At 39.1% G+C, this 17,607-nt stretch overlaps 3 protein-coding genes across 3 annotated transcripts; 2 read left to right on the forward strand and 1 right to left on the reverse strand.

The window, feature by feature from the left end:
• The first annotated feature begins 218 nt into the window (after window positions 1-218).
• On the forward strand, window positions 219-3,790 carry LOC113717071 (uncharacterized). The gene is made up of 4 exons (XM_072070861.1): window positions 219-1,112; window positions 1,205-1,949; window positions 2,418-3,355; window positions 3,515-3,790. Exons 1-4 carry the CDS (start codon window positions 219-221, stop codon window positions 3,788-3,790), a joined length of 2,853 nt encoding a protein of 950 aa, XP_071926962.1.
• Window positions 3,791-3,820: 30 nt separating this feature from the next.
• Window positions 3,821-4,327, forward strand: LOC113717073 (uncharacterized). Its single transcript, XM_027241722.2, has 2 exons — window positions 3,821-4,130; window positions 4,194-4,327. The coding sequence occupies exons 1-2, from the start codon at window positions 3,821-3,823 to the stop codon at window positions 4,325-4,327; spliced, it is 444 nt and encodes a 147-aa protein (XP_027097523.2).
• Window positions 4,328-12,755: 8,428 nt separating this feature from the next.
• LOC113715547 (dirigent protein 22) lies at window positions 12,756-13,534 on the reverse strand. Its single transcript, XM_027239777.2, has one exon. The coding sequence runs from the start codon at window positions 13,466-13,468 to the stop codon at window positions 12,890-12,892; it is 579 nt and encodes a 192-aa protein (XP_027095578.1). The 5' UTR covers window positions 13,469-13,534; the 3' UTR covers window positions 12,756-12,889.
• Between the last annotated feature and the right edge of the window lie 4,073 nt (window positions 13,535-17,607).

Genomic DNA, 17,607 nt, shown 5'->3' on the forward strand with positions numbered 1-17,607 from the left:
GGAATAGGCAACCCAACTTCACGCCGAACAGGCAGTCTAACTTTGTGCCAAATAAGCCACCAGGGTACCAGCAGCAATACCAACCCCGACCACCTCCGACCCCTCAATCTGATTCATCTACGGAGGAGATGCTGAAACAAATGATGACAACCATGGCGCAAAATCAGTAAAGGACGGAGGCAGCTATTATGCAAAATCAGCAAAGGACGGACTCCGAAATGCAGGACATAAGGAATCAGATAAGTCAACTGGCCACCAAAGTTAACCGTTTGGAGTCCCAGAACCAAGGGAAGCTGCCATCTCAACCGGAGTTGAATCCGAAGAACGTGAGCGCCATGACCCTAAGGAGTGGGAAAGAAATTCAGAGGCCTGAACCTGTGATTCCTAAGGACAATGATGAAGAGAAGATCGAAAATGAGCTCGAAAGGGAGGACAGCAATGGTGCAGATCAAAAGGTACTTCCTGACCCAATAATTACAGTTAAAACTAACCCGCCTCCTTTTCCTAACAGGTTGGAAAAATCAAAGAAGCAGGATAAGGAGAAGGAAATCTTGGAGGTTTTTCGCAAGGTTGAGATAAATATCCCCCTCTTAGACGCCATCAAACAAGTACCAAAATATGCCAAGTTCCTAAGGGACTTGTGTGTCAACCGAAGGCGATTGAGGGGGGATGAATGGGTTATTGTTGGGGAGAATGTGTCAGCGGTCCTGCAGAGGAAGCTTCCACCAAAGTGCGGGGACCCAGGTATGTTTACTATTCCTTGTAAGATAGGTAATACTGTGATCAGAAAGGCCATGTTGGATCTGGGAGCATCAATTAATGTCATGCCTAAATCTATCTATGCTTCTCTAAAATTAGGTCCATTGAAAGAAACTGGAATTATCATTCAATTAGCTGACCGAACTAATGCATATCCTGATGGGTTGGTTGAAAATGTATTGGTAAAAGTTAATGATTTGGTGTTTCCAGTTGATTTTTATGTACTGGATATGGATGATGATCACTCCCATGATCCCTTACCTTTGTTATTGGGTAGACCTTTTATGAGCACTGCACAGACGAAAATTGATGTTAATAAGGGTACCTTGTACATGGAGTTTGATGGGAAAATTGTGCATTTTAATATTTTTGATATATGAAGTACCCCTCGAACTCCAACTTTAGCTCAATTTTTTCTGTGAGTGCTATTGACCCTGTAGTGCAGGAAGTCTTTGAAACTGATGGCAAGGATGAGTTGGAGGTGGCTTTAACCAAGCACCTCGAGTTGGAGACAACTCCTCAGGTGGAATGGAGTGAGCATTTAAAATGCACAATAGGTGCATTACACTCATTGCAGACCACCACGAAAAGGTATGAAATCTTACCTATTTTTACTCCCGAGCCTCACCAGAGGGTATTGTCATCTGTGGTGCAGGCACCTGCACTGGAGTTGAAACCTCCACCAGAGCACCTGAAATATGCATATTTGGGTGATAATGAGACACTCCTGGTGATTATCTCATCGACACTGTCAAAAATCCAGGAAGAGAAATTGATCCGGGTCCTTCGGGAGCATAAAGAGGCGATATGCTGGACAATCGCAGACATTAAGGGGATCAGCCCGGCCATCTGTATGCACCGGATTAGGCTAGAAGACAATGCCAAACCTGTTAGGCAGGCTCAAAGAAGGCTCAATCCCCTCATGATGGAAGTTGTAAAGAAAGAGATTCTAAAATTGCTAGATGTGGGGATCATCTTTGCAATATCTGATAGCCCTTGGGTGAGTCCGATCCAGGTAGTCCCGAAGAAGGCGGGAGTGACGGTAGAAGCCAACCAAACGGGTGAGCTCGTGCCAGTGCGCAAACCCACGGGATGGAGGCAGTGCATAGACTACCGTAGGCTAAACGCTGTCACTAAAAAGGACCATTTCCCTCTCCCTTTCATTGACCAAATGGTTGAACGTTTAGCTGGTAGAGCTTATTATTGCTTTTTGGATGGATTTTCAGGATACTTTCAGATAGCAATTGCCCCAGAGGATCAAGAGAAGACAACTTTCACGTGCCCGTTCGGGACCTTTGCCTACAGACGAATGCCATTTGGGTTGTGCAATGCACCTGCGACTTTCCAAAAATGTATGGTAAGCATCTTTTCTGAGTATGTTGAGAAAATAATAGAAGTTTTCATGGATGATTTCAGTGTGTATGGTGATAGTTTTGATACGTGTCTAGATAACCTGAAATTGATCCTGATAAGGTGTATAGAGACTAATCTTGTGTTTAATTGGGAAAAATGTCATTTTATGGTTGAGCACGGGATAGTCCTGGGTCATATTGTATCGTCTAAGGGCATAGAAGTTGACAGGGCTAAAATAGACATTATTTTTGCATTACCTTACCCCGCGAGTGTGCGGGAGGTGCGCTTTTTTCTTGGACATGCAGGTTTTTATCGAAGATTCATCAAGGATTTTTCAAAAATTGGAGCCCCATTGTTCCAACTCCTACAAAAGGATGTGACCTTCGAATTCAATGACAAATGTGAGAAGGCCTTCGACAAGTTGAAAGAATTGTTGACTTCACCCCCAATCATCCAGCCCCCTGACTGGAGTCTACCATTTGAGATTATGTGCGATGCCAGTGATCAGGCCTTAGGGGCTGTATTGGGGCAAAGAATAGGGAAGGCAGCTCACGTCATCTATTATGCATCCCGAGCATTGAATGGAGCCCAGTTGAATTACTCCACCACTGAGAAGGAGTTTCTTGCAGTTATTTTTGCTTTAGAAAAATTCAGGTCATATTTGCTAGGTGCTAAAGTAATTATATTTTCTGACCATGCAGCATTAAGGTACCTAATGACCAAGAAAGATGCAAAGCCGAGACTCATAAGGTGGATATTGCTACTACAGGAATTTGACCTGGAGATAAGGGACAAAAAAGGCTCAGAAAATCTAGTAGCAGACCATTTAAGTCGCATACCAATTGGGGAGGATAATGAGCCATTGAAGGATGCATTCCCTGAAGAGCATTTATTTTCCTTAAATTCTCAATTGCCTTGGTATGCTGATTTGGTCAATTATCTAGTAACGGGTGATTTTCCTGCAGGTTGGCCAAAATCGAAGAAGGATAAATTGAAAAGTGACGCCAAGTATTTCATCTGGGACGACCCGTACCTATGGAAGAGATGTGCTGACCAAATAATGAGGAGATGTGTAAGTGAAGTGGAATTTCAATCAATTTTAGCTTTTTGTCATGCTTTTGCCTGTGGAGGTCATTTTAGACCCAAGAGAACTGCTCATAAGGTTTTGGAAAGTGGATTTTATTGGCCTTCATTGTTTAAGGATGTCTATGTGTTTTGTAAGTCATGTGATCGCTGTCAAAAGGTAGGTAATATAGCCCGTAGAGATCAAATGCCCCAAGTCCCGTTGATTTTTGTTGAAATTCTTGATGTCTGGGGTATAGATTTCATGGGGCCTTTTCCTACTTCATTTGGTTTTTTATATATTTTGCTGGCAGTTGATTATGTGTCTAAATGGGTGGAGGCTAAGGCCACTCGAACTAATGACTCGAAAGTAGTTGCAGATTTTATCAGGTCTAATATTTTTGTGCGATTTGGAATACCTAGAGCTATTGTCAGTGATAGGGGGACGCATTTTTGCAACAAAACCATAGCTGCGTTGTTTCGCAAGTATGGTGTACTCCACAGGGTCTCAACGTCATACCATCCTCAGACCAATGGTCAAGCGGAGGTGTCGAATCGGGAGATTAAGTCCATTTTAGAGAAAATGGTGCGCCCTGATAGGAAAGATTGGAGCTAAAGGTTGGAGGACGCACTCTGGGCCTATAGGATGGCGTACAAGACTCCTATAGGGATGTCACCGTACAGGTTGGTATTTGGGAAGCCGTGTCACTTTCCAGTGGAGTTCGAGCACAAGGTTTTTTGGGCGATAAAACAATGCAATATGAATTTAGAGGAGGCCGGTGCTCAACGGAAGTTGGATTTGCAAGAATTGGAGGAGATCCGGAACGAAGCATACGAAAACGCCTTGATTTATAAAGAGAAAAGCCGGGCATTTCATGACCAACAAATTTCAAGAAAAACATTTGAAGTTGGTCAGAAGGTCCTCCTGTACCAATCCAGGCTCAAGTTATTCCCAGGTAAGCTACGTTCCCGTTGGATTGGACCTTTTATGGTTACTCACGTTTTTTCATATGGTGCAGTTGAGATCCGAAGTACTAAGACAGACAACAAATTTGTGGTGAATGGACACCGTCTCAAATATTATTACGAAAGATTTTCAGGAAGAGAGGTGGAGACAATAAGGCTTGACGCACCACCGTGTCCTAATCAGTGACATTTTACCATGTCTAGCCAAAGACATTAAAGAAAGGCGCTTATTGGGAGGCAACCCAATTGTTCCTTTTTGTTGGTTGTTCACTTTCGTGCAGTAGTTTAGAAGTGTTCTCCTGGAATTCGACTGATTTTGGGTTTCAGTTTTCGTTTTTGCTGATTTATAGGTCTCCCTCAGTCATGACGTGACCGCGTGGTGATGTGCAGGACGCTCACGATCAGGAATTTCTGAAACTTCTGGGAGCTCTCCTGCCCTCTTGACGTGCCCGCGTCACGTTCGCGGGAAAGGTAAGGATTCAAAAAAAAATGAAAGAATATAGAAAAATTATTATTATTATTTCATTATTCAAATAATGGGAAAAAAAAAGCAAGGGCAAGAAAAATTTTGCATCTTAACCGTAGCAATTTCTTTTCTTAAAAAAAAAAAAAAGAGAAAAAAAACACACACACACGAGAGTTCCTTTCTTTCCCCTTTCTTCTTTCCCCTTTCTTCTTCTTTCTTTCTTTCTCTTTTCTTTCTTTCTCCCCTGCTGCTCCCCTGCTCTCTGCGCACGCGACAGCCGAATCCCTTTACTGCCACGGCCGCCGAGCGCTCGCCCAGCCCATCGCCGCCCGCGATCTACCACCGTTCTCCACGGCTGAAGCTCGCTGGGCCATCGTGCAACCACTCCAGCGCCGCCACCACCTGTCCGCCACCCTTCCTCACCCGATGCAGGAGTGACGTCGCCGCTCGCCGCTGCGCACGCCGACGCGAGCGCCGCCCCGCTCGACCACCAGCTACGCTCACGCCGCGAGCTCTCTCCCTCTTTCTTCGACCCACGGCCATCAGCCGCAACCCAGATCTCCACTGGCCGCCGCCGCCGCTGCCCAGTCCGCGTCCGCCATCCGATTCAACCAGCGAGGAGTGCGCCTCCCTCGCTGCTCTCCCCTGCTCTCTGAGCGCTCCACCAGCCCGAGCCGTCGCCATCCACGCTGGAGTCGCGCGCCGCTGCTGCTCTGCGCGCCTCTCGCCATCGCCACGCTCTGCCCACATACGCAGCCACGCTCCACCAGCTTCAACGCCGCTTCTCTGTCTGCCGCCTGGGGTAGTCCCAGTGGAGGTATTTGACACTTGCCCCCAATTTCTCAGTGTTAGCCGGTGATATTTGGTAGCAGCTTGTGCATATTTGGATGATTTTTCACCAGTGGTACTGGTTGGACTATTCTTGCTTGGAATTGCTAATTCTTTTGGGTTGGGTGAAATTGTGCATTTAATTGGCCATCTGGAGCCACCTGTTGGGAATCTGGGTGAGCTACAATACTGCATTGGTTTGACTGTCTGAGTAGCTGTGTTTATTGCGTTGTTACTGTCCCCTTGCTGCACTACTATTGCTGAATATGAGTTAGCACTTTTCTTGGCCAACTGGAGCCGTTTATTGAGATTTTAAGTGTGTTGCAATGCTATGATTATTTGTTCGATTTGGAGACGACATTTTGAACATCACGTTGCTTGGGGATATTGCTTGAATTGCTGGATGACCCGCTGGGGTTTCTCTTGAGATTATAGTTGAGTTATTTCTGAATTGCTTGTTGATTACCTGCTGGAACTCTTTTGTTTGCTATTGGCTGAGTTACTACTGGGAGATTTTTGCTTTGATATTGCTGGTTTCTATACCTGTTGGATTTTCTGTTGCCTTGAACTTACTGTTGGGGGACATGGTGAGACCAAAATCATCCTCTAGGTCTAGGACCCCTCGTTCTCAGCCTCCCCCACAAGCCTCCATCCCTGTGAATACACCTACCAACCTACCTTCCTTTTCTGGTGCTCGGACCCGGTTGGGTAGGGGTAGGGGTGCCAGGTAGATACCCCAGCTCATTTTGGGGGGCACCTAACCTTCACTAGACCCGCCGATCAGCAGAGGTATGCTAAGGTCTGCGAGCGGCGTATTACACCAAGTAAAACTTGGAAAAAATTAACCGCCATGGGTCTAGGCATACAAGAGGAAGTTGAGCAGATGTTTACAGCCATCGGGTGGCGCTCATATCTCGATATCTTATGCCCCGCCTTTGTCGAGCTGACTCGGGAGTTTTACTCCACCTTTGAGTTCGAGTTACCTACGAGATACACCGTTGACACACCACAGGTCATTCATTTCCGGCTCATGGGTCGAGAGTTCAATTTCTCCATTACCCAATTCAATCGGGCATTTGGGTTTGTCACTAGAGAGTATGCTGGTACTAGGGAGTATGCCGAGAGTGCCTGTGACTACATAGAGCCGTTCCTCTCCCACTACCATGATGTGTGGGAAGACATGTCCGTCGATCAGCAGCGCTACGATCCTTCCCGATCTAGGAGCTCCTTTCTTAAGGACCCTAGTGCCCGCTATGTTCAGCGTTTCTTAGCCTACAGCTACTCAGGGCGCAAGGACAGCTCTGGCATACTCTCTCGCCCTGAGTTCTTCTTCCTCTGGAGTATGAAGAACAATATCAAGGTTAACTTGGGGTGTTGGTTGGCCGCACAGTTCAAGACCGTCTTGGCCAAAAAGAACAAGCCCCTTATCCTTGGGTCCTATATCACTCACTTGGCGATACAGTTGGGGGTTCTTAACCTGGAGAACCACGACCTACATTTGGCGTGCGAAATGGAGCTCTTGGACGTAGACTGTTTGGAGAGGATGGGAGTCATCGAGCGCCTGCCTGATGGTTCCTACCAGTTCACCCCCCCGGGACCACTTAGAGCTCCGAGTGCGCATCATTCGTCCCGGGCAGGGCCCTCCTCCTTTCCTGGATCAGCCGAGGACACAGTTGGGCCATCTTCTTCTGTACCACCTCCACCGCATGGGACTACTGAATGGCAGCAACTCCGGGAGCAGGTTCAGACTATGCAAGCTCGGATGGTCAACGTTGACGCCAATGTCGCCGGCATAGCACAGAATTTGGCTCAGTTTCTGATGCATACAGGCTTTGCACCTCCGTTTCCACCTCGCCCTCCGCTATGACCCGATTTCAGGGAAGTTTGGCTGATCCCCCTCTCACTTTTGCTTCACTTTTGGTTTTTATTTGTCACATTGAGGACAATGTGTCCTGTAGGTGTGGGGGGAACGGGTCCAAGGGGGTGCTAGTGTTTTCCGTTTTTAGTAAAAAAAAAATGTAAGTTTTTAGTTTTTAGGAGTATTTCTTAGTTTTATTTCTAGTTGCTCGTTTGTTTTTAGTTTTTAGGAGTATTTCTTAGTTTTATTTCTAGTTGCTCATTTTCGTTCTTTCTTCTTAGTGCCTACCCTTCATGTTCATGTGAATGCTAAAAATGGAGATGTGGACTTATTGACTCCAAGTCTACTTTTGCCAAGTTTTTAAAATACAAAATGTATCGGGTTAATGTGGTTGGATCCAGAATATCTCCCCGGTGAATATTGGATTGCTTGGCTCTTTTGATTTCTGTGTTAATTTTTCTAGGCATAGGGAATGACTATGGCTTTTAATGTGAACTGGTCCAATATTGACTCCAGTTCTCCATGTTTGGCAATAATGAGGCGAGCTGCTCCTATGTTTGATTGCTAGTGCTGTTATTTTGCGTTTGTGCATTGTTCGGCTGTGAATAAGTTTGACTGTACTCCGCTATTAAGTTACTATTGAGTAACCGGGGATCGGCACCTAAAAGTGTCGATTCTCGCGTCAAAAGATGGTACTTTATATGAGTACGTGGTCGTATAGCGGTAGGAGCTGAGTAACCGGGCTCCTTCATCTAAAAATGTTGGAGTTCGCGTCAAAAGGCCCCGATGGCTAACGACTAAGTCTTTTTGTGCTAATTATTATTATCCTTAGACGAAAAAAAAAAGAAAAAAAAAGAGAATAAATACTGGGGAGGCTTGCTGGTTTATGGACTTAATATGGAGACTTGTGTGAATATTTGGACCGTTAGCTGATAAATGTTGTGCGCCATTCCCTTTTCTTAGAGTAGTTAACCTGAAAATTGAAGGAATTCGCAGTTTAGGGGCTAACCGGGGGGGAGGCTTCTTGGATTTTAATCACCAATGCTCGATATATGTTTTTCTCTTGAATATCTTGGCAATATAGGAGATTGGGCAATGGCCATCATCGAATTTTGGTGTTCGTTTACTATTCTTATGCTTGAGGACAAGAATGGTTTAGGTGTGGGGGGAATTGATAGGTTACAATTTATTCATTTATTTTATTATTAATTCCTCCTATTACCTGACTTGATGTGGATTAATTGCAGGATTCTACTCATTTTTAGTATTTTGCATTTATTTCAGGGAGTAGAACGAAAATACGATAACAAGTGCCAAGTTTGACAGAAAAGATGTCCAAGCCACAGAGCTTATTCCAGGGATATTTTTGGCAAAGAGGATATGATGCCCATTTTGGTAATTTCCGCAAGAAAGGACGGACGGAGGGCTTCTCCCTCCTGGTGAGCCGCCGCAATAAGAAGGAAGAAAAAAGGATCAAAAAGGGGGCTGGCTTTTATGCTTAGTTTTTTCTTTTGGTCTTTAGCTGAGAAGAAAAGGTTGTTGACTTTTCCAAGGAGTTTACCTTTTTGCTTTTGAGACTTACGAATGTCAGGAGCTTAGCCAGCCTGGGCTTGACTTTTTCTTCTTCTTTAGCTACTTTCAGTATTTCTCTTCTTTTCCTCTGTGCGTGGAACAGAATGGAAGCCATGAATGGCCTTCTGTAGCTTTTCTATTTATTCAGTATTCGGACGAATTGGATTGTCCAAATTTAGACGAAAGATGGCTGCGATTTCCTTTGCAATTTTGTCTGAGGTTTACGCATCAAATATGAACTAAATTCCTCCCTTCTAGCCAAGGAGCAACGAAGGCTCTGGTTCGCCTAAAGATTGTGAGATCAATTTAATTTAATCTTTTCCTTTCATCTATTGGTATTCGCATTTTCCCTGATTGCTATGCTTATGGTTATTTAATTAATTGGTTGTCTTGGATCCGGATAATTAATTGATTGGGTAGTCTATTGTCAATTGGGGTATTAAATCCGTAATTGTTTAATTACCTCAAAATAGTGACAACTGGCACGATTAGATTCATGTCAGGGGGATACGCGGGTTAATCTAAAATAACCCTGGTAGTGTGTTATTTGGTTAGAATAGGGCTCCTCTAATACGTAAGGCAGTTGGGGAATTAAATTCTACGGGCGTACCTAAGATTATTACTCAATTAGAGCAGTGATTAACGGGCGTACCTTGATCACCGACACAGTAAGGAGGAGTTGACTGCCATCGCTTATTTGGTAGTTATAACCTATTTATTGGTAAATAATTGGGATTGCTTTGCATCAATGATCAATTAGGTGAACCATTGCTGAAGTTACTTCTTGGCTAGATCTTTAGTTAATATTTCCTTGGTTGTAGTGGATAGCCATTTGACTTTTAATTGCCTACTTTATTTTATTTTTGATTATTTCCTTGTTTTAATTGATTTAGGCCTTCAATTATTGTTATCCTGAGTCCAGTGAATTGTGGTTTAATTGTTAGTTAGTTGTTTATTTTTATTTACTTATTCGAATTTATTTAATTATCGTCGTTCCTACAAAATCACCCCCCTGTGTCACTTGGGATTTCTTAAGAAACGAATATACCCAGTCCCTGTGGATACGACCCTACTTGCCCTGTCTACGAATTCATAATTATTTGTGAAAAGAAATAACCATTCCATTCGGGTATATCGGATCAAGCAAACTCTTCGGGAACAGGGTGAATCAAGTAACCCATTGCACACCTAGAGTCCCTGCTCCAGTACTTGGAAGTGGGTTTTGGTCATTTTAACTGGCAATTAGGTTTAATTTTATTATTGCACAGGCTTCGACAACCTGTCATTTGGACAGATTATTATTTTAAAAAATATTTTCAATTACATCTTAAACAGTTGACATAAATATGTTGTTGGTATATTTATGTTCATTAATATAATCTCCTTGATTTTTGTATTTGTGTGAATAAATAAAATACTTCAAAGTTTTAATTTCAATTACAATCTCATAACAAAATAGCGATTGAAATGCAATAATAGATAGCAAGTTTAAGTATGGATATCGGGTACATCTACGTTTATTAGTATAATCTCCTTGATTTTTTTAATATGTGTGAATAAATAGATACTCAAAAGCTTTAATTTCAATTACAATCTCATAACAAAATAGTGGTTGAAATACAATAATAGATAGCAAGATGGAGTAGGGATTGTTGCGTGATTGATGTTATAGATAATTATTTTTAAAAATTTGATAAATAATTATTATTCAAAAAATATTTTTAAATTCATTATAAATACTCGTACTTTACATCATAAATATGTTGGTATATCTATGTTTGTTTAATATAATCTTGTTGATTTTCTTTGAATAAACAAAATACTCAAAAGTTTTAATTTCAACTATAATCTCATGATGAAATAGGTGTTGAAATGCAATAATAGATAGTATATTATTTGTCAAAATTTATTTATTTTTATTATTAATATATTTTTTATTATTTTTTATCTCACATACATTATAAAAATGTTACATTATTTTTTCAAAAAAATTATTCCAAATAATCTATTGTTCAAACACAGGTTGAGTACAGATATTGTTGCCTAATTGACGTGGTAGATAAGTATTAGACAAAAACATTAATAAGCAATTGAAAGCCAATTATAATTTTCGAATGGACAAAAAATGTGAATTTGGAGACCTTTCTTTTTCTTTTTTTTTTTCAAAATGGAAAAGGACCGAGTGAGAAAGTCAAATGGCCTAAATGAAACACGAGAAGACTCCGGCGTTCTGCGAAGTTCATATTGGGCTGGAGTACTCCGGAAAATGCCAGCCTCCTCTGATGTCTCATTTAGGCCCATCTTGAGTATGAACCTGTATCATTGCACATTTGGGCTGACAATATGCACCATGTCCCTGTAAACTTCTACGAGACCGGGCTTCAGCCTTTAATGTTTAAGCTTTGTAGGCATTCTTCAGTTTCTAGGAGATTGGGCTTGGCAGCTGATTTGTGGGCGGTTTTGATATGCTAGAATAGAATCGAGTCGAATTCTCGAGTGGATATTCAACTTGTCAATTACCTCGCGGTCTCACAAGTTTTATTTCAGGCTAGTTGAGAATAAAATGATTATTTTACATCACACTATAATAATATTGGTTTACATTGTGCTTAAAATGTATATATAGGCCTGCCAACGGACCGGGGTTCGGACCGGAATTCATTATTCCCAACCCGGACCCGGCATATCAAATCGGATACGGATTCGACCCGTTTATCCGACGGGTCTTCTATTCTATATTCCGGATCCAGATCCGATGGGTCTCGGATCCGGGTCCGGGTCTACCCGAAAAAAATTATGAAAATTTACAATTTCTAATAAAAATGAGAAAAAAATATATTTGTACACTAATTTCTAACTAATACAAAAAAAACCAAATAAGAAAATAAATCAAATTGACTTTACTCAAATACATCACTCTAATCAAATTATATTGATAAATATACATATTTTAAATTATTAATTCATTTATATCCGGATCCGGGTCTAATACGGGTCGAAATACTATATTCCGTATTCGACCCATTTTTTTTGTTTGACAAAACGGATTTGGATCCGGGTAACGGAATTAAATCCCCACCCATTCCTGCATTAATTTCACGGATCCGGACCGGATCCGAGTCTAGACTCGGACCGTTGACAGGCCTATCTATTTATACCATATCTCTATGTAGAGTAAATTGATTTGAATTGAAACTTGTGAAGTCTTGGATCCCTTGTCAATCGTGCATAGGCAGGTCATAAGTTTTCAACTTGGCGTGGAAATTGGGAACTTGTCACCCGATTTTATGGATGATTCTTTCCTTCATTGTGCTACTATTACGTAACTGGCAATTAGGTCTCCGATTGACCCAAAAAAAAAAAGACTTGGGTATTTAAAATTTTTGCTTCTTTGTAATTCTTTTTGGTACAAAGTGTCATCATAAATTTATGACCTATATGTTCGATATGTGAGATTTTTTTTTTGTTGGGAGATTGTCTCGCATTGATTATAGCTACATTAGTTAATAAGCTATAAAATCACCAGTTCTTTTCACTTAAAATAATCTTGTGTATACAAAATTAAAAAATGATTGATCTACATTAAAACATAAAATAGTTCAATACCCTTGTTTAAGTGAATTATGAACTATACATATAATCACAACTTTCTGAAAACTCAGCAGATCATTGTACATGCATTATACACTCCAGCTCCATTTTAACATGAACTCCCAATCTCTTGTCATGTGATTTTCCTTTCTCCCAAAAATGAAACAATTTTGTTGATATAATTGACTAGAACTTCGACTCAATTAAATTGTTAACTCCCACAACTTTTCCTCCAAGTATATATGGACTAAGTACTAACTTCATGGATTCCCATTGGATTATCTTAAAAATAGAATAATATTGGACAATATTGAATTGGATGATAAACTTCGGTCAATATATCCCATAGAGATAATTGCTATAGAATTGGAAACCTACATAATTTCTTATTGAAAAAAAACACTCACAAGTACCAACTAAAGCAAGATCATAAATCAGTAGTGCGTTACATAGATGTTATACTCAACAGTAGCTTCACCAGTCTTGAGATTAAAGGAATGAGTTCTAGCCTGAGCATAGCCCCGAGCAAACCGGAGAAGCCCACTTCCCCCAATCACCGGCATCTCCCTAACCTTGTGGAACACCGGATTCCTCCCTAGCAAGGTGATGGTGCTTCCATTATACTTCCCTTCAACAAAAACAAAATTCATTATCATCAACAGAGCCAACTCCGCTTGTGAAGCTGATGCATAGAACCCTTGTGCTCTTGCAACTAGTTTGGAGCTCAGTTCAGATTCTATGGTCACCGGATTATCGATCATGTTAACAAAGCCAAACCCATTACGGAATTTTGGTAGTGGCTTCACTACTGTGACTGAAGTGGGGTGTATACCAGTGCCAATATCATGCCAGAAGAATCTAAAATGGCTTAGCTTTTCTTCTCTTAGTTCGAGTGCTTCTTTGTTAATTTCTTTGACAAACTCATGCTTTTGCTTACAGGTGACATGAATAGGCATGAAGAAAATGAGGATGGCAATGGTGGAGATGTTGAAGGCTGAGATAGTACTAGCCATTGAGAAATTATACACTGGAAACTTAGTTTCTAACTAATCAGGAAAAGTAGATGAAGGCAATATGTGGAGGGGGCTGTCTATATATCTGGAGAATTGGTAGAAGCAATTCTTTAAGACGCCATATGCCCAAAAGAAGACAAGCTAACACATGCAAGCGTGGTTTTGCCTTCTTTTTTCAAGGATTAATAATAGTTTCCACTTACTTTCTTGATGATTCAAATCCGTGACCTGTCAATTACCTGTGAAGCGTGGTTTTGTTCTGAATACTGTGAAGTGAATATGTGCTCTTTTTCTGTTCTCTTTTTTATTTTGGGAAAGGTTTATATGCATTATGTACATCAAAGGTAAATTCTCAAGTAGCTTCTAATGTTAATTAAAAATTAGGATTATTTTCTCTTTCTTTTTTCCCCAATTAGGATTTTTGTCCTGTGTAGGTTAGACTTGCATAGCATTAATTTATGTACATCAAAGGTAAATTATGCTATATTGTGGTTTGGAGTATTTTCCACTTTTTTTAATAGAACAATTATACATAGAGAAGTGATATCTCATTTGAACTTTCAAAAGTATAGCATATTCATTTGTTTATTTATTGGACACTTGAAGGGTATTTAGAAACTAAAAACGGTATGATTTATAATTGGAATAATCAACATTTGGACCATGCATCAAGGCTCATCTTTTGAACTTGAACAGATTAAACAGATAGTGGTTGAAAATCCACTTTTTCTTATTTTATTTCAATACTTATTAAGACAGAATACCAACTTGGAATTTTCAAATGTTCATAGAATGGCTTCAAAAGCTAAAATAAAGAAGAGTAGGTCATCATTGTACATCAGGTGTGCATCACAAATCTCCCATTTCAAAGCATCTTGTACACATGAGGCAACTACATCAAAATTCATCACCGACTATTCTACTTTCAATAAGGTAAATCTTGAGACTCAAGGGATGAAAGCAATCAATTAAGGTGACAACATTATTTGAGTCACCTTTTCAAATTTTCTTCCTTGGCTGCTGCTTAAACCGTCCACCTACAAGCTAGACAAATTAATCATGACTGAGTGAGTGGGAAGAATGTGTTAGCAGGAAAATGGGTTCTGCATAACATGATGGTTAGATATCCTTTTTTCCACTTTTCCAGAAGATAAATTATAGTGGGATAAATCACATATAAGTCAAGGATTTTGTTATTATGTGTATGATGCATCTGAAAGTCACGCTCACTTGCTACTAGTATATAAAATTTAAGCAAGCACTAAATTCCCCATGCTTTAGAATAAATTATTGAAAAAAGTTATGCTTTTTTTTGGGTTGGAAATAATTTACTCGACTTGCCTTTGAGTGAAAGTTTTCCCCTTGAATTGCTATTTTCTGAAGTTTTTTTTTTTATAAAGAAATGTATTTTAGCAATTTAATAGTTGTGTGATAAAAAGATAATTGAGATATGTGTTCATGAAAAACATCAAAATTTTTTTGGAGAAAAATTACTTTTCCAACAAGGAAAGGAATCGTATGAAGACATTAAATTCTTTTATGTTAGAAGATTCATGGCTCAGGGATGAAAGTATGGGGCGCAATTTCCTGCATAGTCCTTATTTTTTTTAAAAGCAAAAAGAAAAAGAAAGAAGTGGGAAACATTTTATTTTCTATTCACTAATTTTTTTTTCTACTATAGTTATGGGAATATGTTAAAGGAAAATTATATTTTACTACTAACAAAGGTATTCCGATGTCCTTTAAAAATAAATAACAAAAAAGTGGCAAGTGGAATCCACTCTGTGCCATCACCTTCATTTTTTTTTCCATTTAGAAAGTCCATGAAGAATCTTATTTGAAAAACTAATAGGCCAAAGAAAAGCATTGCTTAAAAAGAAACGAAGACGAAGAGTTTGAAACATCAAGATTTTTTATTTTTTTTTGGTCTCTGAAACATCAAGATTCAAGAGCTGAAATTGTAGCTTGTATTAGACAACGATTTAGCAATAGCTGGATCTCTTGTTGGCAAGTACATTGGAAATAGTAGGGTAAATCTTTTAGTATACCTTAACAGTGTGTACACTAACGAATCTAGATACGCCTACATATGTAAAATTTAAAATTCAACTCCAAATATTTGTTGTGTTTGGATAGCAAATTATTTACATAAAATTATTTGTTTGAATCATAAATATATTTTTTAATTACCTTTTTTATTTCATATATATCACATCAAAAAGTGTTACAATATTTTTTAAAAAATTATCCCAAATGATCTCTTATCCAAACACACTAGACAAAGCAAGTTCCATCGTGTATGGACAGCTCCATCATGTTGCTTTGGCAATCACCTCTCCTATTTTTGCCTTTTTGGTAGAGCAGTTCCAGAAAGATGCTTTTGTGCAGCATATCTGCTGTGGCGGGGGAGAAACAAGTTCCACGAAATCAGAAAACTTACATTCAAAGCCTCGACAAACTGTCCTGCACTTCAGAGAAACAACAATAGACTCAGTAATTACATGGGATTCAAACTCATTCATTACATGGTGACTGTGTACGTAGTTTATTTATGTATTAGGCTGTGCAAGACTGAAAGCCGTAGTTCAAGTTGGCTAACACATCTCCTTATGTCCAAGTTTCTTTTTTACTAAGTTTTGCAGAGTAGTTTAACCGATTGTATGCCTATTTATATATGTGAATCACTACAAGTTATATCAGAGAAGTATGAGATCTACCTAGGGGTGTTCAAATTTTGGAAAAAAATCGAAAAACTGAACGATTCAAGCTAGATTACATTTCTAATTTTGATAAAATGGAATTCGGTAAAATTGAAATATATTCAATTTTAATATTTGATCAAATGGGTTGAAAATGGATGTTAAAAATACATTACCGAATTACCTATTACTGGCTGAATTAGTAAATACTAATAATTAGTAAATACTAATTAGTAAATAATAACTAATAATTACTCAACTACTAACTGGTGACTAGGCACGTTAATAAGCAGGGTTTGAGTTGGATTTCTTAGATTCAAATTCAAACTCATTAAATTTAGTTAGACCCAGACCCTTATGGGTCTGAAAAAGTAAACCCAAATTCGGATCTTCATAGATTGGATATCCAATGGATATCCGTGGATACCTTTTTGAACATACAGTGAATAACCAAAGTGAAAATATTTTGAAAATATATAGAGTCCACAAATAACATAAATATCATCCAATTTTTATTTTTAAATAATAAAATTAACATTGATGATGTTGAATACAATATTATATTAACTAAAACTATTTATTTTTAAAGTTTCATCTGTATCTATTTTCAATCTTTCATTTGTTTACTTTTATTTTTTCTCTTCTTCCTAAAAATGTTTGTACTAATTACAATGACATAGAATATTATATTATTTTATAAGTTTGTTGATACACACACAGAGAATATTACATGAGTCTAAGTAGGGTCTGATTTGGATCTAAATCATAAAAAATTAGACACTACCCAGACCCATGGCTCTCTTGCAAGATCTGGGTTTGGATTTAATAAATTAAATCTAAACCCTACCCAAGTGTACTAGATCTAGATAAAAGTCAACACATTGACATGCCTATTAGAGACTACATATAATAACTAACAAACTTATTGATTAGACAAAGTGATATTTGCACTCCCAAATTAGCCTATTGCACTGTTTGCAGGTATAATATCTAGTGAGTGGATTGGAGTGCAACAGACTAAAATGGATGTGCAAATATCAATTCCCTAATTTAGTTAGCTATTGACTATTGAGTGCCAACTACTGACTATTCGATATTTGAGTATTAGTTTACTGCATCACGGAATTGGTTGGAGTTTGGACAGTAGAAATAGATTATTGGCATTTCGGATATTTTCGAATTATCGATTCTCAGGTTGAAATCCAATGACTAATATCCAATTTACCAAACTAAAGTTGGGACAGTAATCAGGTATTGGTCTTGACAAACCGATTATGAATTTTCAAAACTTTTTTCAATGAATTTTTTATTACTGGCTGATGAACACTTGTAGTTCCACCCGAGAGAGAGAGAGAGAGAGAGAGACGAGTATGTAATTTATTTCAGATCTGACTTGAGATAAAACACTTTTTCGGTGTTTTAATTTATTCAAATCTGGTT

The sequence above is a fragment of the Coffea arabica genome, chromosome 11c (genome assembly GCF_036785885.1).
Source record: "Coffea arabica cultivar ET-39 chromosome 11c, Coffea Arabica ET-39 HiFi, whole genome shotgun sequence".
Classification (NCBI taxonomy): domain Eukaryota; kingdom Viridiplantae; phylum Streptophyta; class Magnoliopsida; order Gentianales; family Rubiaceae; genus Coffea; species Coffea arabica.

What these genes read in the sequence shown, in the direction of transcription:
- LOC113717071 (XM_072070861.1), top strand. Translation starts at nt 219, where the DNA reads ATGCAGGACATAAGGAATCAGATAAGTCAACTGGCCACCAAAGTTAAC. An exon ending in TGGAGTTTGATGGGAAAATT is followed by an intron (nt 1,113 to 1,204) that starts GTGCATTTTAAT and finishes CCTGTAGTGCAG; the next exon opens with GAAGTCTTTGAAACTGATGG. An exon ending in CATGTGATCGCTGTCAAAAG is followed by an intron (nt 3,356 to 3,514) that starts GTAGGTAATATA and finishes AAATGGGTGGAG; the next exon opens with GCTAAGGCCACTCGAACTAA.
- LOC113717073 (XM_027241722.2), top strand. Translation starts at nt 3,821, where the DNA reads ATGGCGTACAAGACTCCTATAGGGATGTCACCGTACAGGTTGGTATTT. An exon ending in CAGGCTCAAGTTATTCCCAG is followed by an intron (nt 4,131 to 4,193) that starts GTAAGCTACGTT and finishes CATATGGTGCAG; the next exon opens with TTGAGATCCGAAGTACTAAG.
- LOC113715547 (XM_027239777.2), bottom strand. Translation starts at nt 13,468, where the DNA reads ATGGCTAGTACTATCTCAGCCTTCAACATCTCCACCATTGCCATCCTC.